Source organism: Sceloporus occidentalis, unplaced genomic scaffold (assembly GCF_023333645.1).
Source record: "Sceloporus occidentalis isolate IW3139 unplaced genomic scaffold, rSceOcc1.0.p SCAF_5, whole genome shotgun sequence".
Lineage (NCBI taxonomy): Eukaryota > Metazoa > Chordata > Lepidosauria > Squamata > Phrynosomatidae > Sceloporus > Sceloporus occidentalis.
Window position 1 is genome coordinate 114,846,534 of NW_028316985.1, and position 21,485 is coordinate 114,868,018.

At 39.9% G+C, this 21,485-nt stretch overlaps 2 protein-coding genes across 4 annotated transcripts in view; one reads left to right on the forward strand and one right to left on the reverse strand.

Moving 5' to 3' along the window:
- The window catches only part of LOC149312686 (proton-coupled zinc antiporter SLC30A9, mitochondrial-like), a 30,173-nt gene extending 23,275 nt beyond the window's left edge, over positions 1-6,898 (forward strand). The window contains exons 13-18 of the mRNA XM_089525172.1: positions 1,461-1,532; positions 2,111-2,218; positions 2,740-2,905; positions 3,127-3,256; positions 4,316-4,429; positions 5,261-6,898. Of these exons, the coding sequence (XP_089381298.1) occupies positions 1,461-1,532; positions 2,111-2,218; positions 2,740-2,905; positions 3,127-3,256; positions 4,316-4,429; positions 5,261-5,305 (635 nt within the window). The 3' untranslated portion in view covers positions 5,306-6,898. The remainder of the gene's footprint in view (positions 1-1,460; positions 1,533-2,110; positions 2,219-2,739; positions 2,906-3,126; positions 3,257-4,315; positions 4,430-5,260) is intronic.
- A 4,645-nt stretch (positions 6,899-11,543) lies between these two features.
- The window catches only part of LOC149312687 (BEN domain-containing protein 4-like), a 37,462-nt gene continuing 27,520 nt past the window's right edge, over positions 11,544-21,485 (reverse strand). For 2 of the 3 annotated variants that reach the window (XM_089525175.1, XM_089525174.1), the window contains exon 5: positions 11,544-18,477. In XM_089525175.1, coding sequence (XP_089381301.1) covers positions 18,260-18,477 — 218 coding nt within the window. In that variant the 3' untranslated portion in view covers positions 11,544-18,259. The remainder of the gene's footprint in view (positions 18,478-21,485) is intronic. The other variant, XR_016281286.1, reaches the window with a different exon arrangement.

Here is a 21,485-nt window from a genome sequence, read left to right on the forward strand (position 1 = left end):
AATGAGGTCTCTGTTGGTCTGCTGTGCAGCCACGTGCTGAACTTCAGTAGAGCTAGAAGGGACTCCCAGGTTTTTCACTAGGCTGTCTTTCATCAATGCATTAATCTCATTTATGAACACATGTCAGATATTGTACTATATGTCCTTCTATTTAAAGTTTCTGTCTGTGAATACTGTTGTTTATGTAAACCAAAATAGCACCATGCTTGCACAAGAAAGCATGATGAGCAGTCTTCGCTGAACCCTAAAGTTTTTCGGAAATATACATTTCTTTGGAAAAATAGTAGGAACCTACAAGATAGTCCTGTGGGGAGTGAGCATGCCTAGTGGCCATGGAATACTGAAAGTCTAGAAGGAATCAAAATGAAGAAAATGGGGGATGAGAATGTAATTACTGGAATAATCAACAACAGTATCCCGTGTGTAACATTTAATACAGTGATATATTAAATAAAGGCAACAGTGACCAATCTGTAGCAAATCATGAGTGTATCAGAAGCAATAGTTATGGCTAAAACACTTCCAGTGGTCTGTTAATTACAGCAAGGGTTTATTTTATTGGATGGAATATAAATGCACATTGATAGATTTATTTGCAACTTCATTAACTGGAATCATAAGAAAGGAGAAAGTATTGCCTAGGACCCAATCCAGTCAGTTCCAGGAGCACAAGGTGATTTTAGGCATACATTTCCCTAACATCATTCTTCTCCCATGCCCCCCACTTATGTCTTCTTGTTGTTTTATGCCTATACCAAGCTATGTAGTTTTGAAGCAGAGGGCAGTTTTAACAACAACTTCTGATACAGTATTGGGCTGCTGACCTATGGAAAAAGTCAGCTCTGAATGCAAAGAAGTGCCCAATGAGTGAGTGAATGAGAGAGAGAGAGATGCATTTTAAACATCCATATAAAGGCTATTGGAAAATATCCTTTTTTGGACTGTTAATTCCACTGGCTATGTTGGTGGGGGATTCTGGAAGTTGTAATGGGGGAAAAACACTTTCCAAGCTCTGAATATGGCAGAGTAGGGCCCATACAGACAAGCCAAAATAAATCTGCTTCGGGCCACTCTTAGAGCCACTTCCCTTGGCTCTTGAAGCCCACCCAGGAATTTCACTGGAATTGATACAAACCCATGAGCCATGAGCATGCATTTGAACTGGAGTTAAGATCTATAACATTTGGTTTAGAGAGTTTCCTGTAAAACTCCCCAAAATGTATTCTGGAGTAAAAATGTAGTGAACTGAGATTTTTTTATAAATATTTCAGCCATATAAAAACCTCCCCCCCCCCCTTAACCTCAACATTAAACTTGATGGTTAGTAAGGTTCCTAAATGAATGTATTACTTTTATTTGTACACTCTTTCTCTGTCACTTTTTCTGTCTATTGTGTTTTTATGGAGCTGAAATTGGTGTTGTTTTCTTTTTGAAATAACAACATCCCTTTTTTGTTTCAGCAACTCTTCTTGTAGCTATAAATGAAATTCGAAGGAGTGCTCGGACCAGAGGTGTATCATTTTATCAGTATGGTAAGTATGTCTGACAACAAAACAATTCACTCTTATTTCATACATGGTGTGGGGCAGTATGGAGAACAGTTGGGTTGTATCCAAATAGTCACTCTATTCCCTCTCTCTCCAGTATCAGTCTCTAGATTATAGTTTTTTCCCCTATAAGAGACATTGCATTTGTGGAAGAGTGACTCTAGATATGACTCATATTTTTTTATAATTTGTTTTGAATGTTTATACATTGATTCCTTCCTTACACTTCTTTTTTAGAATTATTTGCTGCTACCAAGGAAATAAGTAGTTGTATCATCAGTATCTATGCCCCAATGAACTCTGATGGGCCCCATTAAAGAAATATGCTAACTTCAGGGATAGTCATGCTGGCATCTTCTGGATGTTTTGGAAACATAGCCCGCATAATCCCTAATCTGTAGCCATATTGACTGAGTTGATAGAAATTGTATCCAAACCAGATTGGCTTGCTGTGTCATAGGATAAAGGTTTGGAGCATTTGTGCATTTGTATAAATTGGTCTTGTCTAGCTAATTCAGAGCATTGGAATTGCATCAAATGTTAACTGTACTTTCAATTTTCAGTTATGCAAGCTCGTGATCCTAGTACAAATGTTGTGTTATTAGAAGACACTGCAGCAGTTCTGGGTGTGACATTAGCTGCTACTTGTATGGGTCTTACCTCCCTAACAGGTAAGTAAGTACATGTACTACTAAGTGGCATTATTTTCTGATATTCTCTAATCAGCACATAGACCAGGTTTAGTTTACTAGCCAAGTTAATTTATCAGGCAAATGAATAATAGTTACTGTCTTGTTGAATGCTTAAAACAAACAAGATGTTGTACAAAGGATCAATAGACATTTCCATCTGAACTGAATCATTTTAGGTTGCAAATTGGAACCTGCATCTTTGAATGCTTTTCCAGCAAGAGGAAGATTCTCTTGTATGTAGAAAGCTCTAGCATGTCAGGAACAGCTAATCTAGAATTCTTGCCTTGCTAATTATCTTGGTATAGGGAATATTCATTTTCATACTGTGGCATTCAAATATGCAGCTTTCTAAATGGAGCCTGATATAGTTCAAGGAAAGTTTAATCACTTGATTTCAGTCTATTGTTTATTTCTGTCTAAATGATATCTCCATAAAGAAGTTGAAAGATGTACATAAATATTATTTTTGGGGAAATTAATTTGTGTATGTATCCCTTTAGGAAACCCATACTATGACAGTCTAGGGTCTCTTGGTGTGGGAACTTTGTTGGGAGTTGTTTCAGCATTTCTTATCTATACCAACACGGAAGCATTGCTAGGCCGTTCTATCCAGCCGGACCAGTTACAGAGACTTACAGAGTTGCTGGAGAGTGACCCTGCAGTAAGGTAAGACTGTTGTTTGGACGATCTCTATGAATGCCCATGTTTGTGCTCAGAAAACTAATAAAACAATAAAAGCATGGATGGAACTGCAAGTTCATATGTTAAAGTCTGGTAGGCAAAAAAGTCCTAATTTTTGCACATGGCCACTTCCCTTTTCAATTAAAAGCACCTGTTTGTTTGTTTTTTGCTTTATGTTGCTACATCTTACGAAATACTTATCTCAGAGCAATTCATGATGTTAAAGCTACAGATATGGGAATGAGCAAAGTGAGATTCAAGGCAGAAGTCGACTTTGATGGACGGATTGTTACCCGGTCTTACCTGGAGAAACAAGACATTGAACAGCTGCTACAAGTATGTTTAAATGAGCAATGTTTTCAAGTTTTTCCCCCCTTACCCAAATGCACTAAATTTTGCTCCTGATCTAGAACATCTATAGGGCACCAGCTTCTCTACCCTAACAGCACAAAATCACAGAAAATTTTCCCATTAAAAGTATAAAGAGGTCAGGATTTTTTTGGATTGTATCATTTGAGACTAATTTGATTGTAAGCCCGAAGGTAGGGAATTGTCTAATTAACAATTTGTAAGCTGCCCTGGGAGCCTTTGTGGCAGAAGAGTGGGGTGTAAATACTCTAAATAAATAAATATAGGGTTGCACTGTCCTTTCTGAAACCATGGAAAGGCATTGCCAGTCAGATCACTAGTCCATCTAACTTAGTAGTGACTAATTCTTGACAGTGCAATCCTGTATGTGTGTAGTCAGAGGCAGGTCCCATCAAATTTAGTTTGCTTCTAGGTAGGTGGACATGGGATCATGGTCTCTGGCAACCTCTTTATTTTCTTTTGCTATATAATCTTCAGTTTTTAGCTGAGGTGTGTTAATTAGTACTGTAACAATTTTTAAAAGCCTTCCTAATGTCTAAGAATTGATTTTATAATATATAACTGGGGCTGTTGTTAACCTATCCATGACCAAAAATCTATGCAAACTAAGGCCCCATGCCAAACTAAAGCTGCTTTGGGTCACTTTGGAGGTTCAGTATGCTGTTTAAATGATGCATGTGTCCTAAGAGTCCGGAAGCCACACCAAAGCCATGCTCCAGTCCTAAGGACTTTTTAATAATTTGGGCTTGAAACAAAGTTTTTGTACATTCAACTATAAGAAAGCAAAGGTGTAACTATCTCAGCCACCTATGTGGACAATTTGGGATTTTTTAATATTTTGGAATTTGGAATTTGGGGTAAGGGAGACTCAACCTGTATTTGAATGATGTTTCATCTTTCGTTGACACTTGGTTGTCATTTAAATTGGACAGATTATTATCAATATGTAAAAATGTGCTTGGAAGTAACATGTTGTATATTATATTCCCCACTTTGTTCATGTTTTTACACCTCATTTCATGGTAGGAAATCCAGCAGGTGAAGACCCTTGAGGAATTAGAGACTTTCATGCTCAAACATGGTGAAAATATCATTGACACTCTGGGAGCAGAAGTTGACCGTCTTGAGAAGGAGCTAAAGGTAAGATTTGGCTGGTAAAAGGAATAATTGTAAATACAGAATCAGGAGCTGAACATGTTGTCATTGCCCAAAATGGCTGAAAATGTGGTCAGTGAGGCTGTGAAAATGGTCTATAGCCAGGATCCTATTTGTTAGTCCCAACCGGAGTAGATCCATTGAATTAATTGTTGAATGGTGAATTAAAGTGTCGGTAACTCCCATTGATTTAATGTGTCTAAATGAGACTAACAGTAATGTTTAGGTTATTTCTGGGCGTAATTCAATATGCTGGTTATGGCCTATAAGCTTCTATGTTTATCTGCTTGAATCCAGCTTTGAGATCTTCTAGGGAGAACATTCACTTAGTTCTGTCATCCTCAGAGGCACATGGGCATACCTGGGTGTGCTATTTGTGGTAGTAAATGTATATGTTAGTCGGGGTGAGGGTGGGGATAAGAGTGTGTGTGGATGCGTTACACTTACCAAGACAGGTTTTAGCAGAGCTTTGAACCCATACATCATCAAATCCAGCATAACACTTGATTGCATGCATCCCTGGTGGCTCAAGACACCAGGAGCCCTGGTGGCACAGTTGTTAAATGCCTGTACTGCAGCCACTCACTCAGGTTTGTGAGTTCAATACCAGCAAAAGGGCTCAAGCTTAACTCAGGATTGCATCCTTCTGAGGTTGCCAAAATTAGTACCCAGTTGTTGGGGGCAATTAGCTTACACATTGTAAAACTACTTAGGGAGTGCTTAAGTGCACTGATAAGCGGTATAAAAATGTACTTGCTACTTGCTATTGGTGCACTTTCTTGATGATTGTTAAAAGTATGATCAATTTTGTTTCAGAAACGGAATCCTGAGGTGCGGCATGTAGATCTGGAAATACTGTAAGCTTTGTGGATACACCATTTAAGGTCTCTCTTCTGGATCAGCTGTGTTGAGGAACAGAGCAACTCCTGAAACTGGAGGGATCTTCAGCCATCATTAACCCTCCTGATTTTAGTGCTGTTCCCCTTCTCTTCTTCTTTCCAGAAGATCAATGGGTTTCTTTGGACTGGTTTCCAAGGACAGCTGTTTGCCATCTCTTTACTTGTGCATTTGTTGTAGAGATGAATATTTTGGACTAGAAACTTTTAAGTTATTGAAATGTCAGTTTCTGAAAAATACACACTATATGTATTTGCTGCCCTACTTCAACTTTTAGTATCTTGTTTGCACAGTGAGTTCCCATGCAGCTGCTATTTTTGGAGCATTTGTTAGGGATCTTTAAGATGTAGTCATGACCCTGTAAAGGTTGCATTCCTTCTTGGATCACATGGATTTAGACATTTTTGGGAGTAACTTGTATGAACTCGATGAAAACCCAGTGTTTTCCCTCTGCATTGTGAGATGGAAATCTACCTAACTTAGTATATTTCATCATTTCTGCAGTGTCATACATCAGCTGCCATTCATTGTCCTAAAGCAAGCTGAGTTACTGCAAAGAATGGATGTGAGTAAATGGACTTAACTGATGGATCATTTCATAAATTGGCATTGTATCTTGGCAAACTATGCACCTTCTGCCCTTGTAGTCCAGGCACAGTGTCTGTGTGTGTGTGTTTACTGTGGCACTGGTCTCCTAAAAGGCAATTTCACCTCTTGGACAGAAGTTCCAAGTGTTACTTGAAGTAGTCTGGGAGTACCTCCAGGATGGCAGCAGGCATGTTCTCAGAAATAATTTATAGACATGGCCTGTGTCTGTTTTTCTTCTGAAATCTTAGTTGATTTTTTAAATCTACTTTCTGACTTTCTAATTGCCAACTATGTAATGTCTGAATCAAAAATATGATCATCATTTGCTATCCTGCTTGCTTATTTTAAACATCCATTGTTCTTCTGATTTTCCTTTGTTCAATGCCACTTGAGACATATTTATAGATGCAGGAAGAAATAAGTAGAACATACTAGATACTCTAAAATGCAATGAGAAGCTTTATAGTATAAGTAGGGCAAGGACCCAGAGACAAAAAAAAACTGTGCAGCAAAGCCCCTGCTCCCAAGAGGGCTTCGGGGATGTGTTTCTCAAACAGCAAAGTGTTTCCGAAGCTGGTGTGTGTGTCAAAAGCAACATGCTACACTCTTATAGGTCTGCTGTTTGAAGGGGGGAAATCAAATACCAATAAAATAGCACTAACCAACAGCTCAAACGACTGTTCCAAGGCCATCTTAGAATATTTAATTTATAACTGGCACAGCTTTAGTTCTGAATGGTAAATGAAGTATTACAGCATGAGAAACTTGCCTATAGGGAATAGAATAACCACACTGAATGTGAGAGTTGCTTTCAGTAATCTTAAAGCAGTGAGTTCACAGCTTGGGCTCTGAACACTACCCCATAGGGAACCTGTGAGAAGTAGAAATCAAATTGCAAATGCTTGAGCTTGGGTTACAAGCTGGAACTATTTAGCACAGCTTGAATTTTTTGGGGGGGGGGGGGGGGCGAGGGCTGCCAACCCCAGAATCTATGCTGTCGCCACGGCCAATAGCTGTGTTGTGTTGGGGATTCTGGGAGTTGTAGTCCTCCAAGGTTGCTCTTCTGAGTTCTGCTTTGGAATCAAAGTCAGAGGAAAGTGTACTTTGAAGGGAGCTGGTTTAAGGGGCTTATAGCCTTCATTGTCAGAGTCTGGTGGACTGGTTCACACAGACATATATACATCCCTTGGTTTCTTAGTGCTTCATATGTCAGTTCACTGTACTGAGAGAGATTTTGTTTTGAGGTTGCAGTTTGACTGATGCTGCCGTGTGATGGACATGCATGTGTGAGCCAGCTGTTCAGAATGGAAAAGTGGGAAAACTTGCTTTGCAAGTAAACATTTTAAGCACTTTAAAAATATTTGTGTTACTTATTGAAAAGACTTTGAATTCCCAGATTTTTTTAGTGATGAAATGTGGCCTTGATGGCACACTCAAACATTGGTATGGAGCCCTGCCATAGAAAATAATATGTACCAGTGACGATTAAAAAAAATTATGGTGTAGAGCAAAATCTGTCAGTGGTGTGAAAATTTAAAATGTCATTTCTAGAATTAACAGTCATTGTAAAATAGCACAACTTTTGACAGCTGCGTTTTTTTTAAAGTGTGGAAATGTTCCTATTCTTACATTTCAGAAATCTGGTTGTATATATTGTAATTAGTGTGTAATTATAGTTTTGTTACATACATTTAGAAGTAAAAGAGCTACTCTTTATTTTTTAGTTCTTCAGGGCAATTTATTAGTCAATAGTCCACTGAGGTTGAATCCTGTCCTCCATCTATGTTACAAGTAACCTTTCAATCACGTTCAGCTAAACCAACATTGTGCACCAGTACACACCTTGGAGGTTTTTTATGCACATGGAGCCAAGAGTCAAAGCAATGTTCTGAATGGAGAAAATACTACTTCTACATTTATTACTATATGCTTGTATTTTTAGTTGTAGGACTGTTTCTTCCATGGTAATGAATGAAGATGCCTGCTTGCACTACTTGCCAAGCTGTAGTTCAAAAGCAAAGTTGAGCTGTTTCATTTAAAGCAGAATTTATTCCCACCTATTATGTGCTATGGATGAGTTTGCAAATGGCCATTGTGGCTTGTAGGAAGGCCAAATGGGCAGGGAAACCCATATGAATTTTATGGACTGGTGGCTTTTATGGACTTGTATGCAAGTCTGACTTTGGACAATATCTTAGATATAGATAAAAATGTGTTAAAATTGTGTAACCAAGAGCTATGTTTTAAAGTACTGTAGTGTTTGGCAGGAAATGGCCCTTCACTGGTTGTTGGACCACAATTCCCATCAGTCAGCTATGCTGACTAGAATTGATATGAGTTGTAGTTCAGCATTCTCTGGAGCAGTAATTCCCAAACTCTGACCTTTTAGGTGCTTTGGGGTTCTATTCCCAGAAGCTGTGGCCATCTGGGAACTGAAGTCCAAATCACCTAGAAGGCCAACGTTTGGGAATCACTGCTCTGCAGTCGCAGGTTGCCCACCTGGGTTTTAAAAGCAAAGTCTAAAATTGGTAAACAGTTGTTTCTAACTAATATTTTCCCATCTAATATACCACTGATGTTCTAATTCTCTGAGGTGAGGAACCTTTGGCCCACCAGGTGTACTGGATTTCAACTCCTATAAGCTCCAGTCCACAGGCACCATGGGATTTTAGTCCAAAATATTTAGAGGGTGTTCTAATGGGTGAAGGTTAACACAGTGATTCTAAGTAGTGAGGGCAGGTCAGTCTGCCAGAAGCGTGTTATACAAAGTTTTAAGGAGTGGTAGGCTCCTGACACAGAGCATCGCTCCTTGGGCTGGTCAATACATGAGCAGGCTCAATGTCTCCTGAAAGGCAACTATGCCTGATCCATACTGAATTAGAGGAATGAATTGCCCCCCCCCCCCCCCCAATTCCAGAATGCTGCTGAGTTTGAACAAAGTTACTGTAACATGTTTATAAAAATATGGTCATTGGGTTGTTCTGCCTTTTCTGACACTATTAGGTGCAACCAGCTGTGTGCAAACAGCCCACTACATACAGCTGGTTGCACACAGTTGTCCTTAGAAATCTCTTGTGTTCTTTGCTATGGAAAAGATTGATGATGTGAACATGTGCTACATTAAGTTCAGAAAGTGACTGAAGGATAATTAAAGGTAAGAAATACAGGGCCAATGAGAATGTTGTGATGTTGCTGTCTTTCCATATTGTTCATCACTACTTTGTTATGTGGAGTTGTACAGGCTTAAAGAAGATTAAAGTAGTATTTAACGCTGAATGGGACAAATGATAATAGAAAAGAAACCAGTAACAAAGAAGATAGTCATATTTGTTGAACAATAATAGTCTTCAGCCCAAACTAGTTTGGTACAACTGGAGTACTTTGAATAGGCACTGGAGGAGCTGTAGTGAATATTTAGCAGCCGAGTGCATTCATGTGCATAATTTCTGGAGTCTGGATGGAAACATAATATCTGCAGCTTACAATTTGTGATGATGCAGCCTTCATTTCCAATATGTAATATTTTAATACATTCTGAGTTGTCATTGAATAACTGTTACTCCAGTTTTATAGCCAAATGGTGATTGGTAATATAAATCAGATTGGCAGCTGTTACTCTTTTGGCTTTATTAGTTTGTTGGATGTGAGAGAATTGTTTTAATGTTTTAAAAAAGCCCACAAACATCATAATCTCTCTGTTCCAAAAGCAACTGACCCAACTTTTAAAATGTACATTTCTATCCAAACTCTCATATAGTTACTGAGAGTATCTGGAAGCTTATTGGGTATCATTGGTGTAAACTTCAACCAACTTATACTTGGTCTAATGTAATCTAGGTAATATGGATGAAAAGCATTTGAAACATAATGAAACTGTTAAAGGTTAGTTTGTCACACTGTGGCCCCTTAACTCCTTGTAAAATCTGCTGTGTAGGTCTTTCCCATGTAAACTTTGCCCTTCCAAAAATTGGTGCAATATTGGTAGGTGACAGAGCCAGTGAATGTGACCAAGTTTCTAAATTCTAAATAGATGTGACCAAGTTATTTTCATGGGGTGTGAAGGAGAACAGTTAAGCAAGCAAAGGGTACCTTACCCAGGTGCCTGCAATGGGTACATGAGGATAATTATTACAGTAACAAGCTAGGATAACAGTATGGGAAGGGATCTTGTAGCACCTTTGAGACTGTGTGAAACTTGTGGCATAAGCTATGGACTTGCTCTCTTCTCAGATCCATGCATCTGAGGAAATAGAGCAAGTCCATGAAAGCTTATACTACAACTTCTTTCCCACAGTTAGTCTCAGTGGTGCTACAAATTCCTTTTGCATAGTGATATTCCAAGCTACTTAATATGGCTGTGTCTCGGCATTCCATCATCAAGTTGGGATAAGTGGGTGCCAGTGCTCCAAAGTTCCTTCTGGTCTAAAAGTATTGTAGATACCTCTTACAGCGTTGAAGAAGCAAAGGAAAACATGTGTATGTACCTTCAAGTCACTTGTCAACTTACGGAGACCCTGTGAATTTCATCAGGTTATCTTTGGTAAGGAACACTCAAGATGTCGTTTTGCCAGTTCCTTCCTCTGAAATATAGTCTGTGGCCCTGTAAGACGGGCCTTTAAGTACGTCCTGGCGATGTACTAGGGTTGCCTTGAGGCGTTGCTTATATATGCCCTGCAACCCTAGTACGTTGCCAGGGTGTCAAAATGGTGGTGCCCTGTCTACATGGGCGCTGCCATTTTGACGTAACGGCCGTGTCGCATCCAAACGGAGCGGCGTGGCCATTACGTCTTGGCACCGCTGCAGGACACTTGTGGTGCCCTTTCAGCAGCGCTGGAAGGAGCTCCAAAATGGAGCTCCTTCTGCAGCTTGTGTTGCTGGCACAACCTTTACACGGCTGTGCCAGCGACACAAGAGAAAGGGGCCGAGCGCCGCTGTTGGGATGTCCTTGGGGCGTGATGCCCCAACAACACCCCTTCCCCGTGGCCTGGAAAAGCGGCGGATTGGGGCCTCCATTGTGGCAGCTCAGGCCCCAATCCGTCAGGGAAAGGGGCGGCCTGTATCCCGCCTAAAGCACCTAAAAGTAATTTGTGGCCTCTCAAGTACTAACCAGGGCTGACCCTGCTTAGCTTCCAAGATCAGATAGGCTCTGGTGCCTTTAGATTATACTTTCAGACTATAGCCCAAGGATTGAGCATACACAACAGTCTCTCTCTTGTTCCTAATGAAGGTCAGGAGAGGCAGGCCAAGTGCTTAAGATGTTAAGTTTATATTATTCAAAAATAAATAAAATTGTTGGTGTTGAAAAGAACAACCCTAAATCTAATGACTGTTCCCAATTACAGTGGACCCACTGAATAAACTGCTGTACAGTAAGCCAACACTAACATAAATTCCGCCAATTCAGAAAATTGTAAGAAATTGCTGAAAACAAATTCATGTTTAAGGAATTAAATCTGAAAGGCAGGGTACTGAAATGGGTTGGACTGCAAAAGCTGAACTGGGATGGCTAGGTGGCTATGCTGCCATCCACATTACCCAGTCCAGACTAGTGACTATATGTTTGTATCACTACATAATAAATTAAACATCGAACACACACTTGGTTGAGGCTAACTTTTTATTGTGCATTGTTAATGCAACAGAAGAAATGGATTTGGAGGCATGTACTAATAAACCCAATATTTAAATAAGAGTTAACACCTGATAATAGTAAACTCTAGTAACAAAGGTTTCTTTATAATCAAAAAATATCACTGTTTTTAAAAACCTGTCTAAACTTTATATGTTTACTTTCTTAAAAGAAAGGTGTGGCCTGATATCACATAGAAAACAATTCACATATCCTATAGAAATTTTCACCAAAACATACTAGCCTATATTACACTATTCATTTTGTACAGAATCAGGTATTAGTCTACCCCTAAGCTTTTGTTTACTCTACACAAGACAAATTGTTAATAGAACTTACACTATAACAGTAAAAATATTAGGAGAAATGAATTCTTGGTCACAGTATCTCCACAAATATTTTGTCATAAAAAATAGAGCAAAAGGCATGTTGGCACTGGTGTGCGTGCGGAAGTGATGACGTACACTTTGAAAACGTTGCTACAGAAATGGGAGAAGGATTCAGTGATCAGAGAGGCTAAGGCAATGATATATCCCCCCTGCCCAAACAAACTGGAATTAGTATCTGTTTTGTATCCGGTAAAACTCACAATGTAAGGGTATGCGATAGAACTCGCAAATGTGCAGGAAGCAAGGGTGTTTGTGGTTTGGAGGGAGGTAACTTGATACTTCTAATTCTGAGGTTCGAGTGAGGCAGGCCAAACAGGATGTTGTACCCAAAACAGAAGGCAAATTCTGGCCCGATTGAGGTAATCTTGCTACTGATAACATTTAAACACAGAAAAACAAATTATAGTACACCCTATTAAGATGCGTCTTCATTTTAGCAAGGTCATTTGGCTGTTGTCAAGACCAAACAGGACATGGAATAAAAATGGCCCTAGATGGTACCATTTCAGACTGCAGGTTTGGAACTCTAATTCCGATATAATGATGTGTTGTACATGACAACATAGGAACATCCCCATGTATATTGCATCTGTGCATAAAGCTCTTTCAGAGGTAAAGCAATCAGTTATGCAATTCCATACCTATCACCTGAAATGCTCAGAGACCAAACAACTGTTTTATTGCTTCATCTGCCATTTGTTTTATTAGGTTTAAACAGCTACTGTCTGAATTGCAGGACGTCTTTTTAGGCTGACAGTGATTATAGTAGACTGACTAGTTAAAATAAAAAAGTTGGGCCAGTAAATTTAGTGAATTTATTGCAATGCCGCCATAAGAGTATAACTGTACCTGTCTACTCAGAAATAAGACCCTTTGAATTCAATGGGACTTACTCCCTGGTAACTAGCATAGCATTGCAGCATGAAAACACTATTAACTTGGGGGAAGCTGGGAACAGTCAGTGAAGAACCATCTCTATCATCGTCCTATTATTGGGGCTCTAGTCCTAAATTTTCCTTATTCTATTGAGGCAGCAGAATTATATTCTCTGTTTAAGGCCTTGCAGAGTCTAAATTTTAGTGAGAATATATATTCCTTGTTTGTATTAGAATAAGGAGATAAGAGGTTTTCTACAAGATGATCCGTTCTGGGTTTAACTCGTACTGAAGGAATTTGCATGTGTGGGAATCCCATGTTTTACACTTGGATCCCATTTTGGGAGAAAGGTAGGATAGAAGTGCAATTAATTAATTAATTAAACAAACAAACACACTAGTTCTAAAAGAGCACAGCTAACACACCTGGAAAATAGGTAAACCATCAAATTCTATCGTGGGTGAACAGCCTTAAATTCTGCAACCAATTTCATAGCCAACTTCTTAAAATATACTAAAACTTAATATTCTCCATCTTTAATTTAGATTAAAATTTTTAAACCCTTTGTAATCCCAATCATGGTTATGCTTCAGTTTGACAGATTCTGTTCTCAGTCTGATGATTTTGTTGCTGTTGTTGTGCAATATTTCATGATTTTATAAACAGAGTAAAATATTTGTTGGCATCACTGTGAGATACTAGAGCTCACACTAGATTTCATACTCAAAATTTATCTGTGTTGCTAGAAGCAACACCACACCATTACTGTCCATTAAGAATTGTATATTCCAATTTAGTGAGTGTGGCAGCCACTGTAGCATAGACTTATTCTGCTGTGCTGACATTGGAGACCTAGACCCCTGTCAGAGAAGCAACATTATAATTCCATTCCATGGCAGGAATGGGAAGGAGTTAAAACTGTGAACTTCTTTAGCTGACCTCCTCCTACTGACATTCCCAGAAGTAGGGGTACACATCACTAAGGTAGGAATGGAAAGGTCATTGAGACCTGAACTGTATATTGCCAACATGTAGGGGAGCTCTATCACTGTGATATAACCTCATGTACATAATAATACCTGCTAAGATCCATTATACCTGGATCATGTAGTGACATCCCATCCCAGAATCACTTGCCCCACAGGAGAGATTGAATCCACTCTCTTGACTTGACCCATGTGGTTCTGCTACATACAGCCAGTACCATGAAGCTTCCATGCTACATTTTATGATATATGGGTGGGACTGTGAAAGAAATCTCACGACAACCTTCCCAGTAAAATAAAGCTAGGCTTACCCGTTGCCTTAATCCCTAATGGTATTGCTTTAGTGAGGTCTTTTATGTGAATCTTGATGTGCATCATTCAAACAACATTTTACATAACGTCATATACAAACATTGGATTTCACACAGCTTTTACAAAAATACACTATAATGAGATTATACTCTAGACAAATGTGGGTTCATGCATTCTATCTGACAAGTTTTACCAAGTGATGTGCAGGTGTCACCACAGGAAGCAAACACCAGTGAGACCAGCACCATTTTAGCAACATAGTAGCTGATGTGTTAAGTAGGAGAGCAAACAGCTAGAACTGAAATGCTGTAATTTCTGAATGATGGTTATATTTATCTTCTCAATAGGCCTTTGTATGGCAATGACTATATCCTGCTGCTTACAAAAGATTTGTCTAAGAAAGTGATGGCATTGAACAACTCAGATTATAATATTACACAAGTTAAATAAATAAATGAAGGATATGATCCAGCAGTAGTTACACTCCTTTAAGTCCTATTGATCTGAATGGAAAAGCGAGTATGTGCTTGACATCATCACTTATCTAAGGGTAAGTGGGGCTTACCTGTAAGTAGACAAGACATCATATTATACTGTCAAGGGGCTTAACTTTTGTTCATTAAGAAAAAATAGGGTTTTAATTGAGATTTGCTCCTTAATTATGTGCTTTATATATACCCAGGAAACAATTTCCGATATTGTTTATTTAAAGCCAAGTTGGCATGTTTCATCCTTTCCTGCAGTGTCATGAAGCTGCTTTCTCTGCTGTGGAGCCAAAAGCTGCTGTGTGCGCTTTGTAACGTGGGGCAGTTGTTATGGGTGACCTGCATGGGTTATTGACTCTTCAGTTATTGTCCTTCCTCCTCAATGATACAGTATGGAAATCCTTTCTGATTACTTCTACCCAGTACTTTTCAAGCATATCCCAGTGCTTTAAGGATTACACAAATGTGGGGCACATGCAAATAGTTTCTTGAATTGCACAGGCCACCTTTGGCTTCAGTGGCAAAAGGGCTGTTTTGCTCTTTTCTGAAACAATGGTCTGCTGAAGTGAACCTGTGTCCTGAAGTTTTGCCATTTGCTCGGACAGTTTCCAACCATGTTGAAGCTAGAATCAGAATCACAGAGTTGGAAGAAACTTCTAGGGCATCAAGTCCAACCCCCTGCCCACACAATCAAAGCACCCTCGATAGATGGCCATCCATTTTCTGTTTAAAAAGCTCCAAAGGAGACTTCACCACTCTCTGAGGGAGTGTGTTTCACTGTCAAAACAACTCTTACTGTCAGGAAGTTCCTACTAATGTTAAGGTAGAATCTCTTTTCCTATACCTTGCATCCATTATTCTGGATCCTCGTTTCTGGAGCAGCAGAAAACAAGCTTGCTCCATCCTTGATGTATTTCTTCAAATATTAACCATCATTTCACCTCTTAACCTTCTCTTCTCCACACTAAACATACCCAGCTCCCTAAGTCATTCCTCATAGGGGATGGTTTCCAGACTCTTCAACATTTTGGATGACCTCCTTTGGAAACACTCCAGCTTGTCAACATCCTTTTTGAATTGTTGAGCCCAGAACAGGATGCAGTATTCCAGGTCAGGCCTGACCAAAGCGGAATACAGTGGCACTATTACTTCCCTTGATCTAGACACTTTATTTCTGTTGAAGCAGCTTAGAATAGCATTGCCTTTTTTAGCTGCCACATCACATTGACTCATGTTCAACTTGTGGCCTACTAAAACTCCTAGATCCCTTTCACATGTAGTCTTGTCAACCCAGGTATCTCCCATCCTATACCTGTGCATTTCAATTTTTCAGCATAAGTGTAGTACCTTACATTTCTCCCTGTTGAAATTCATTAGGTTTGGCCCAGGTTTCTAATCTATGAAGGTCATTTTGAATTTTGATCCTGTCCTTTGGGTATTAGCTCCTCCTCCTTATTTGGTGCCGTCTGCAAATTTGATAAGCATACCCTCTATCCTTTCATCCAAGCCATTGATAAAGATGTGGAATAGCACTGGGCCCAGGACAGAACCCTGTGGGGCCCCACTGGTCACTTCTCCCCAGGATGAAGAGGAGCTGTTTACTAAGCACCCTTTGGGTTCAGCCGGTCAACCAATTGCAAATCTACCTAACAGTTGTATTGTCTAGCCTACATTTTACTAGCCTGTTTGGCAGAATATCAAGGGGAGGGGGCTTGTTGAAATCAAGATATGCTACAGCCACAGCATTCCCTTCATCTACCAAACTGGTGATTTTATCCAAAAAAGAGAAAAGATTAGTCTGGCATGATTTGATTTTGGGATACCCATCTTGACTTTTTGCGATTATGGCATTCTTTTTTAAATGCTTACAGACTCACAATTATGGTATTCCTTTCTCAATGCTACACAGGAGTGGAGAAACAAGTGCCACTAAATCATATGGTCACAGCTGTATTAAGCTCATCCACGTCCCTATTCCATGTCACAGAAAAGTGCTTTTTTCCTACTGTAGCTCCCAGAATCCCCCTCCCCCGTGTGCACCCTAGTAGAAAAAAGTTTTATTTAAAAAAAGGAGGGGGGGGGGGAAACAAACACATCTATAAGTGTGGACATGATCCTGATTCTTCATCTCAAAATAGGCACTATACAGATACCAATATGTTTAGTTTAATCTACATTTCAGAAAGGGAGACAGTAAGCTTTCCTGAGCCCCGTAAAGAAGGTGGGATAAATTAAACAGAGCCATCAGATATTATTGACTGCCATGTTACGCATTCACAGACTTGCCATTCATTTGGATGCAAAGAAGAGGCTTTACTGCCCCCTCTTCCACACTGCATCCTCCTTCCATACCCAGAAAGAAAAAGACTATGCTCAAAGGGTGGGGAATTTTCCAGGATGGCAAGAGTTGTGGTAGGGGCTACTCTGGGAACTGGGAAAGTTCAGGGGAAATTTAAGGTGGGCAGGCAACTCAGCAAAAGTGTCTCTCTGCCTCCAGAAAGCAACTGGGAATCCAAACTATTGTACAGGCATTTCTGAAGTGTGACTCCATTGCTGCAACAAACTCAAAATAGGGCCCCTGTGGCATCTTAAAGCCTAAGTGTATAATGCCATAATATAAGGCTGATGGGGAATGTAGTCCAACAGAAGACCACAAATAATCCTCCCCTGCAGAAGAGGAAGAATTTGAAAATCCTTCCAAAGCAATAGGGAAAAGTGTATGTGTTTTGTTTGTTTAAAAAGTCATTTTCAGTTTTGAGTTTGTAACTCTTCTTCAATTGAACATATTAACTTAAAATTTGCTGCTAGCCATGGGTGTAAGCATTGTTCTGTGCCTGAGAGAGAGGAGAAGTGTATTCCCGAAGGGACTTGTAAAAAAATAAAATGAGGTGTAGCCTGAGCAAAAACAAGATGATATATAAAATATTTAAAGCAATAGAACAAGCTATCTGTCATGGAAGAGTACTTTGTTTTACTAATATATTAGTAAAGAGAAACCATTACGGAATAGTACTAGCATTTTTGAATAGCAAATATAAATGCTGTCACAGTCCCTGATTTTGATACCTTCGTTTTAAAGAAATGTTACTGGTACACATTCCTTTCCTAGTAGACCATAAGAGAAAACTTTCTTTGTTCATAAACTGCACATGAACTCAGAATAAAGGGGAAAGCTGAGTACAGACAGGAAATGGAAATCCTGAGGACTTGGCAATTATTGTGAAAATAGGTAGGTATCTTTCATATGTCAAAGTAATTTTCAAACTTAAGCTTAGTTCTCCAAATGAACAGCTGTGTTAGCAAACTGTATCTGGTTTGTAATCTTTTAACAGATGGAAGCTCATATAGTGAAAAACATAATTTACTTAAATAGGGTGGGGGAGGCAGGAAGACAGGATAAAACCCTTAACTCAGAGAATCAGTATACAAGACTGATTAATTTTCTAAAGGGAAGATTTTTTTATTTTCCTCTAAAAGAGGATTGAGTCCCATATCTAGTGTCTGAAGTTCTGCTGCCCAGAAACACAGGAAGGCCTTGGATGAAACAGAAGTTTGAACATGCTTTGGATCCTCAAGTCACATTAAAACATTACACTGAACACACACAGTCTCTTTCACAGCCTCAGATGCTGGCACTGACTTCTAACCTGCCATCAGTCTCCAGATCCATCATGGACACCCCTGTTGAAGAGGTCATCATGGGAACTGTGTTGGTCAATCCCTTCATAATATGAGTTACCGTTATGGAGGAATGTCCCCACAGCACGACCTTGCCGAGCATGTCCCACAGCATCACTGAATACTTTGTTTATCTGTTCTTCCGAAGGCATCCACCAGTCAGGGTTGGAGGTGCAGTGCATCCTAATGAATTCTGTGGGAAAATAGGGATTTAGCAGATCTGACCTTTTTAAAACTGGCATACAGAACTATTAGTGTTTTATAGCTGGACTTATGGCATGCTGGCTCCACAGTGTTTATCAGTTTTGCAAAGTGTCTGTTTTGGACTACAACTCCCAGAATCTCCCAGCCAGAATGTCAACTGGATTGTGAGAGCTGTGGTCCACAATTTTTTTTTGGGGGGGGGGGCAGGCTTGAGGGCTCATATACCCTTTTATCAACTACAAATCCTTACAAGTGGTGCTACAACTGTCTGCATGTTGTTAAAATAGATTTTCTTAGACTTGTGCACTATGGAGCCATGGAATGCCACTATGTAGGAAAATGCGCTCACTCTGAGCTTCCCTTATGGGACTGCAATATATTCCAGATCCTAAGGCAATTTACATAGGATGGCTGCATAACTTGGCTTTCCAAAAGATTATGATATCTTTGGTTAGCAAGGTATTGGCGTGGGGAGAGATGGGGTGCGTGGAATGTTAAGAAACAAGGACAAGTGTCAGGGCAGGAATACAAGCAACAAAAGAGTGTGGAAAATGTTTGTACTGGAGATCACTACTGCAAAGTGTTTACATGAAATGAAATAAAATTAATACACCGCACCAAAATGTGAACATTTCAGTTTGCATAATTAATGTAGGTAGCACAGCTTCTCTTATTTCACCTAATCTGTGCACCACATTCTCCTATTTTGCATACTGTCTTCTAGCCTTGCTACCAGTGGGGTGTTTGGTATGGAGCTTTTTAAGATATTAACAGACCTGGCCAAGCACTTTTTCAACATATTTTTCCAACAGCTAAGGACTTGAAACTGCTATTTTTAAAAAAAAGAAAAACCAAGGTTATTGTGAACTGAAGCTCAGCCTTCAGGGTTCTACACAGCTGCAGCCAAGAGGCAGCAAAAGAAACATCAGTAAGACCTTGGGTTTCTAACTTTTTTGAAGAAACCACTTCTGTCTTTTCAGCTTCGTGGTCCTCATGATCATTACAAATTCATTTTTCTTTAAAGCTGAAATTCCTAGAATCCTAAAGAAACAGATGGCCTCATGTTGGAATACCAAGAGGTGGGTATCTCACTATTGCAGTGCCTCCCCTCCCCACATGGTAAGTCACTTGGGTTGTGCTGACTAACGTCAAACTGACTGACAACAACTCTTAACTATTTACAATAAGAGTTTTGGAAAGAAGGTGGTACCAGAGAATCTTCCACTCCCTTGTCCCCAATAGGTTAGCTCATTATTAATATCTAAAGGACCATCCCACAAACGAGAAAAGAAAAACTTTCAAAGCCAACAGAAAACAATTATATTTGGGGTTTGAAAGAACCCTTCCATGTTAGTCAGGGACTTTGTTTTGTGCAACAGGCCTCTCATGTAAATGTCTAGCAACATTTTCCCCCAAAAATCCACATGTTATCAACCTACTGAACACTCACTGGCCAAGGATGGGGAGTTTATAGGCCTTCCTTAGGAAGTAGGAGTGGATGGTCCCAATCCAGCCCAAAGAAAATGTTGAAATGGAAATGTACTTCTTCACGTTGTGTAACGGGAAAGGGGCACTCTGAATGCCCAATTCCATGTAGAATGGAGACCTTTGCCAGTTTTCCCAATTGGGGGGGAAGACTGAGAGGAGATAAGAGTCCCATGTGTTATGCGATGGTCAAAAACATATTTTTTTAAAAGCATAGAATGTGGGCCTTTGTGTCCTCCCATTCTTCCATTGTAAATACATGCTTTCCAATTTTTATTTTTATTCTTCCCCAATTGAGCAATGAGAGCTTTCGACATAAGCTGATTTTGCACACACACTGTTCTTGGTCTGAGGCAGACAGGCAAGCATAGCTGGAGAGACAACTCAGCAATGTTTGCTAGGTTGCAAGTTATTTCAGTCTTTTAGAAGTATTATAAATGGCGAAGATTCCAAATGTTTTCTTTTTTCTTTTTCTTTTTTAAATCTCCACTAAAAATCTGTCTCCAAACAAAATGCACTTGGTAGCAATAGGAAGAAAGCTCCCCCATGCTGCTGAGGATTATAGACATTTTATAACATTTGCATTTAAAAGTTCAATATCTGCATGCGCCACTGAACACTGAATGACTGCCTCCATCCAACAAGGGATACATGATACATATCTGCATGCGGTATCAGGTCTCCGTGTGTGAGCCAATGCAGAGATGCACCTGGAGTAGCATCTGCCTCTGCATCCCAATTAGGTCTGGCTGAACTAGTCAGATGCAATCTGAGGCAGAGAGGAATATTCACCCTCTTTAGAGGCCAGGCTAGGCTCCAGGTGTTTCTGATTCTAGACAAGCTGCCTTTGGCACCCCAGTGCTCTCTCCCACCCCTCTCAGCCAACACCACCTTGTCTTCTCTCCTGGCAATAACCAGCCTCAGGGGTCCTCTCATCCAACGCCTTCTCTGCCCAGGAGCATAGGCAATACCATGGGTTTGGGAATGAACTAGATCTTGGGGACATTGGCCTTGATTCAACATCCTCCCAGTGTAATGTAAAGATTCCTTATGCGGACCTACACTCTGTTGAACCATGTACCACCCCTCCCCAATTTACTGTAAAGCCCCAAAGCTGCCTTATACAGCCATTCCAAGTGGGCAGGATTAAAGATCTTGCTATCTGCTCCCCCCACAGACACACAAGTATTGAGACCTGGGGAGGGTGAGTCCTCTAGAGGGTCTGAGTGATTCTGTAATCAGTGTCTGGCCAGGCAGGCAAGGGTTGCCAGCCACATCACTGCTTACTGTCTAATTAAAAATAATAATTGTAAGCCACTCTGATAGCCTTTAGGGCTGAAGGGCGGTGTAAAAATACAATAAATAAATAAATAAATAAATAAATAAATAAATAAAATGGAATGGCTATGCGAGGCAGCTTCAGAGCTTTACAGTAAGTTGGGAGGTTGGCTTTGGGTACTGCATGGCGAAGAAGGGAATACCAATCTCTACAGCACCCAAAAAAGGGTGATG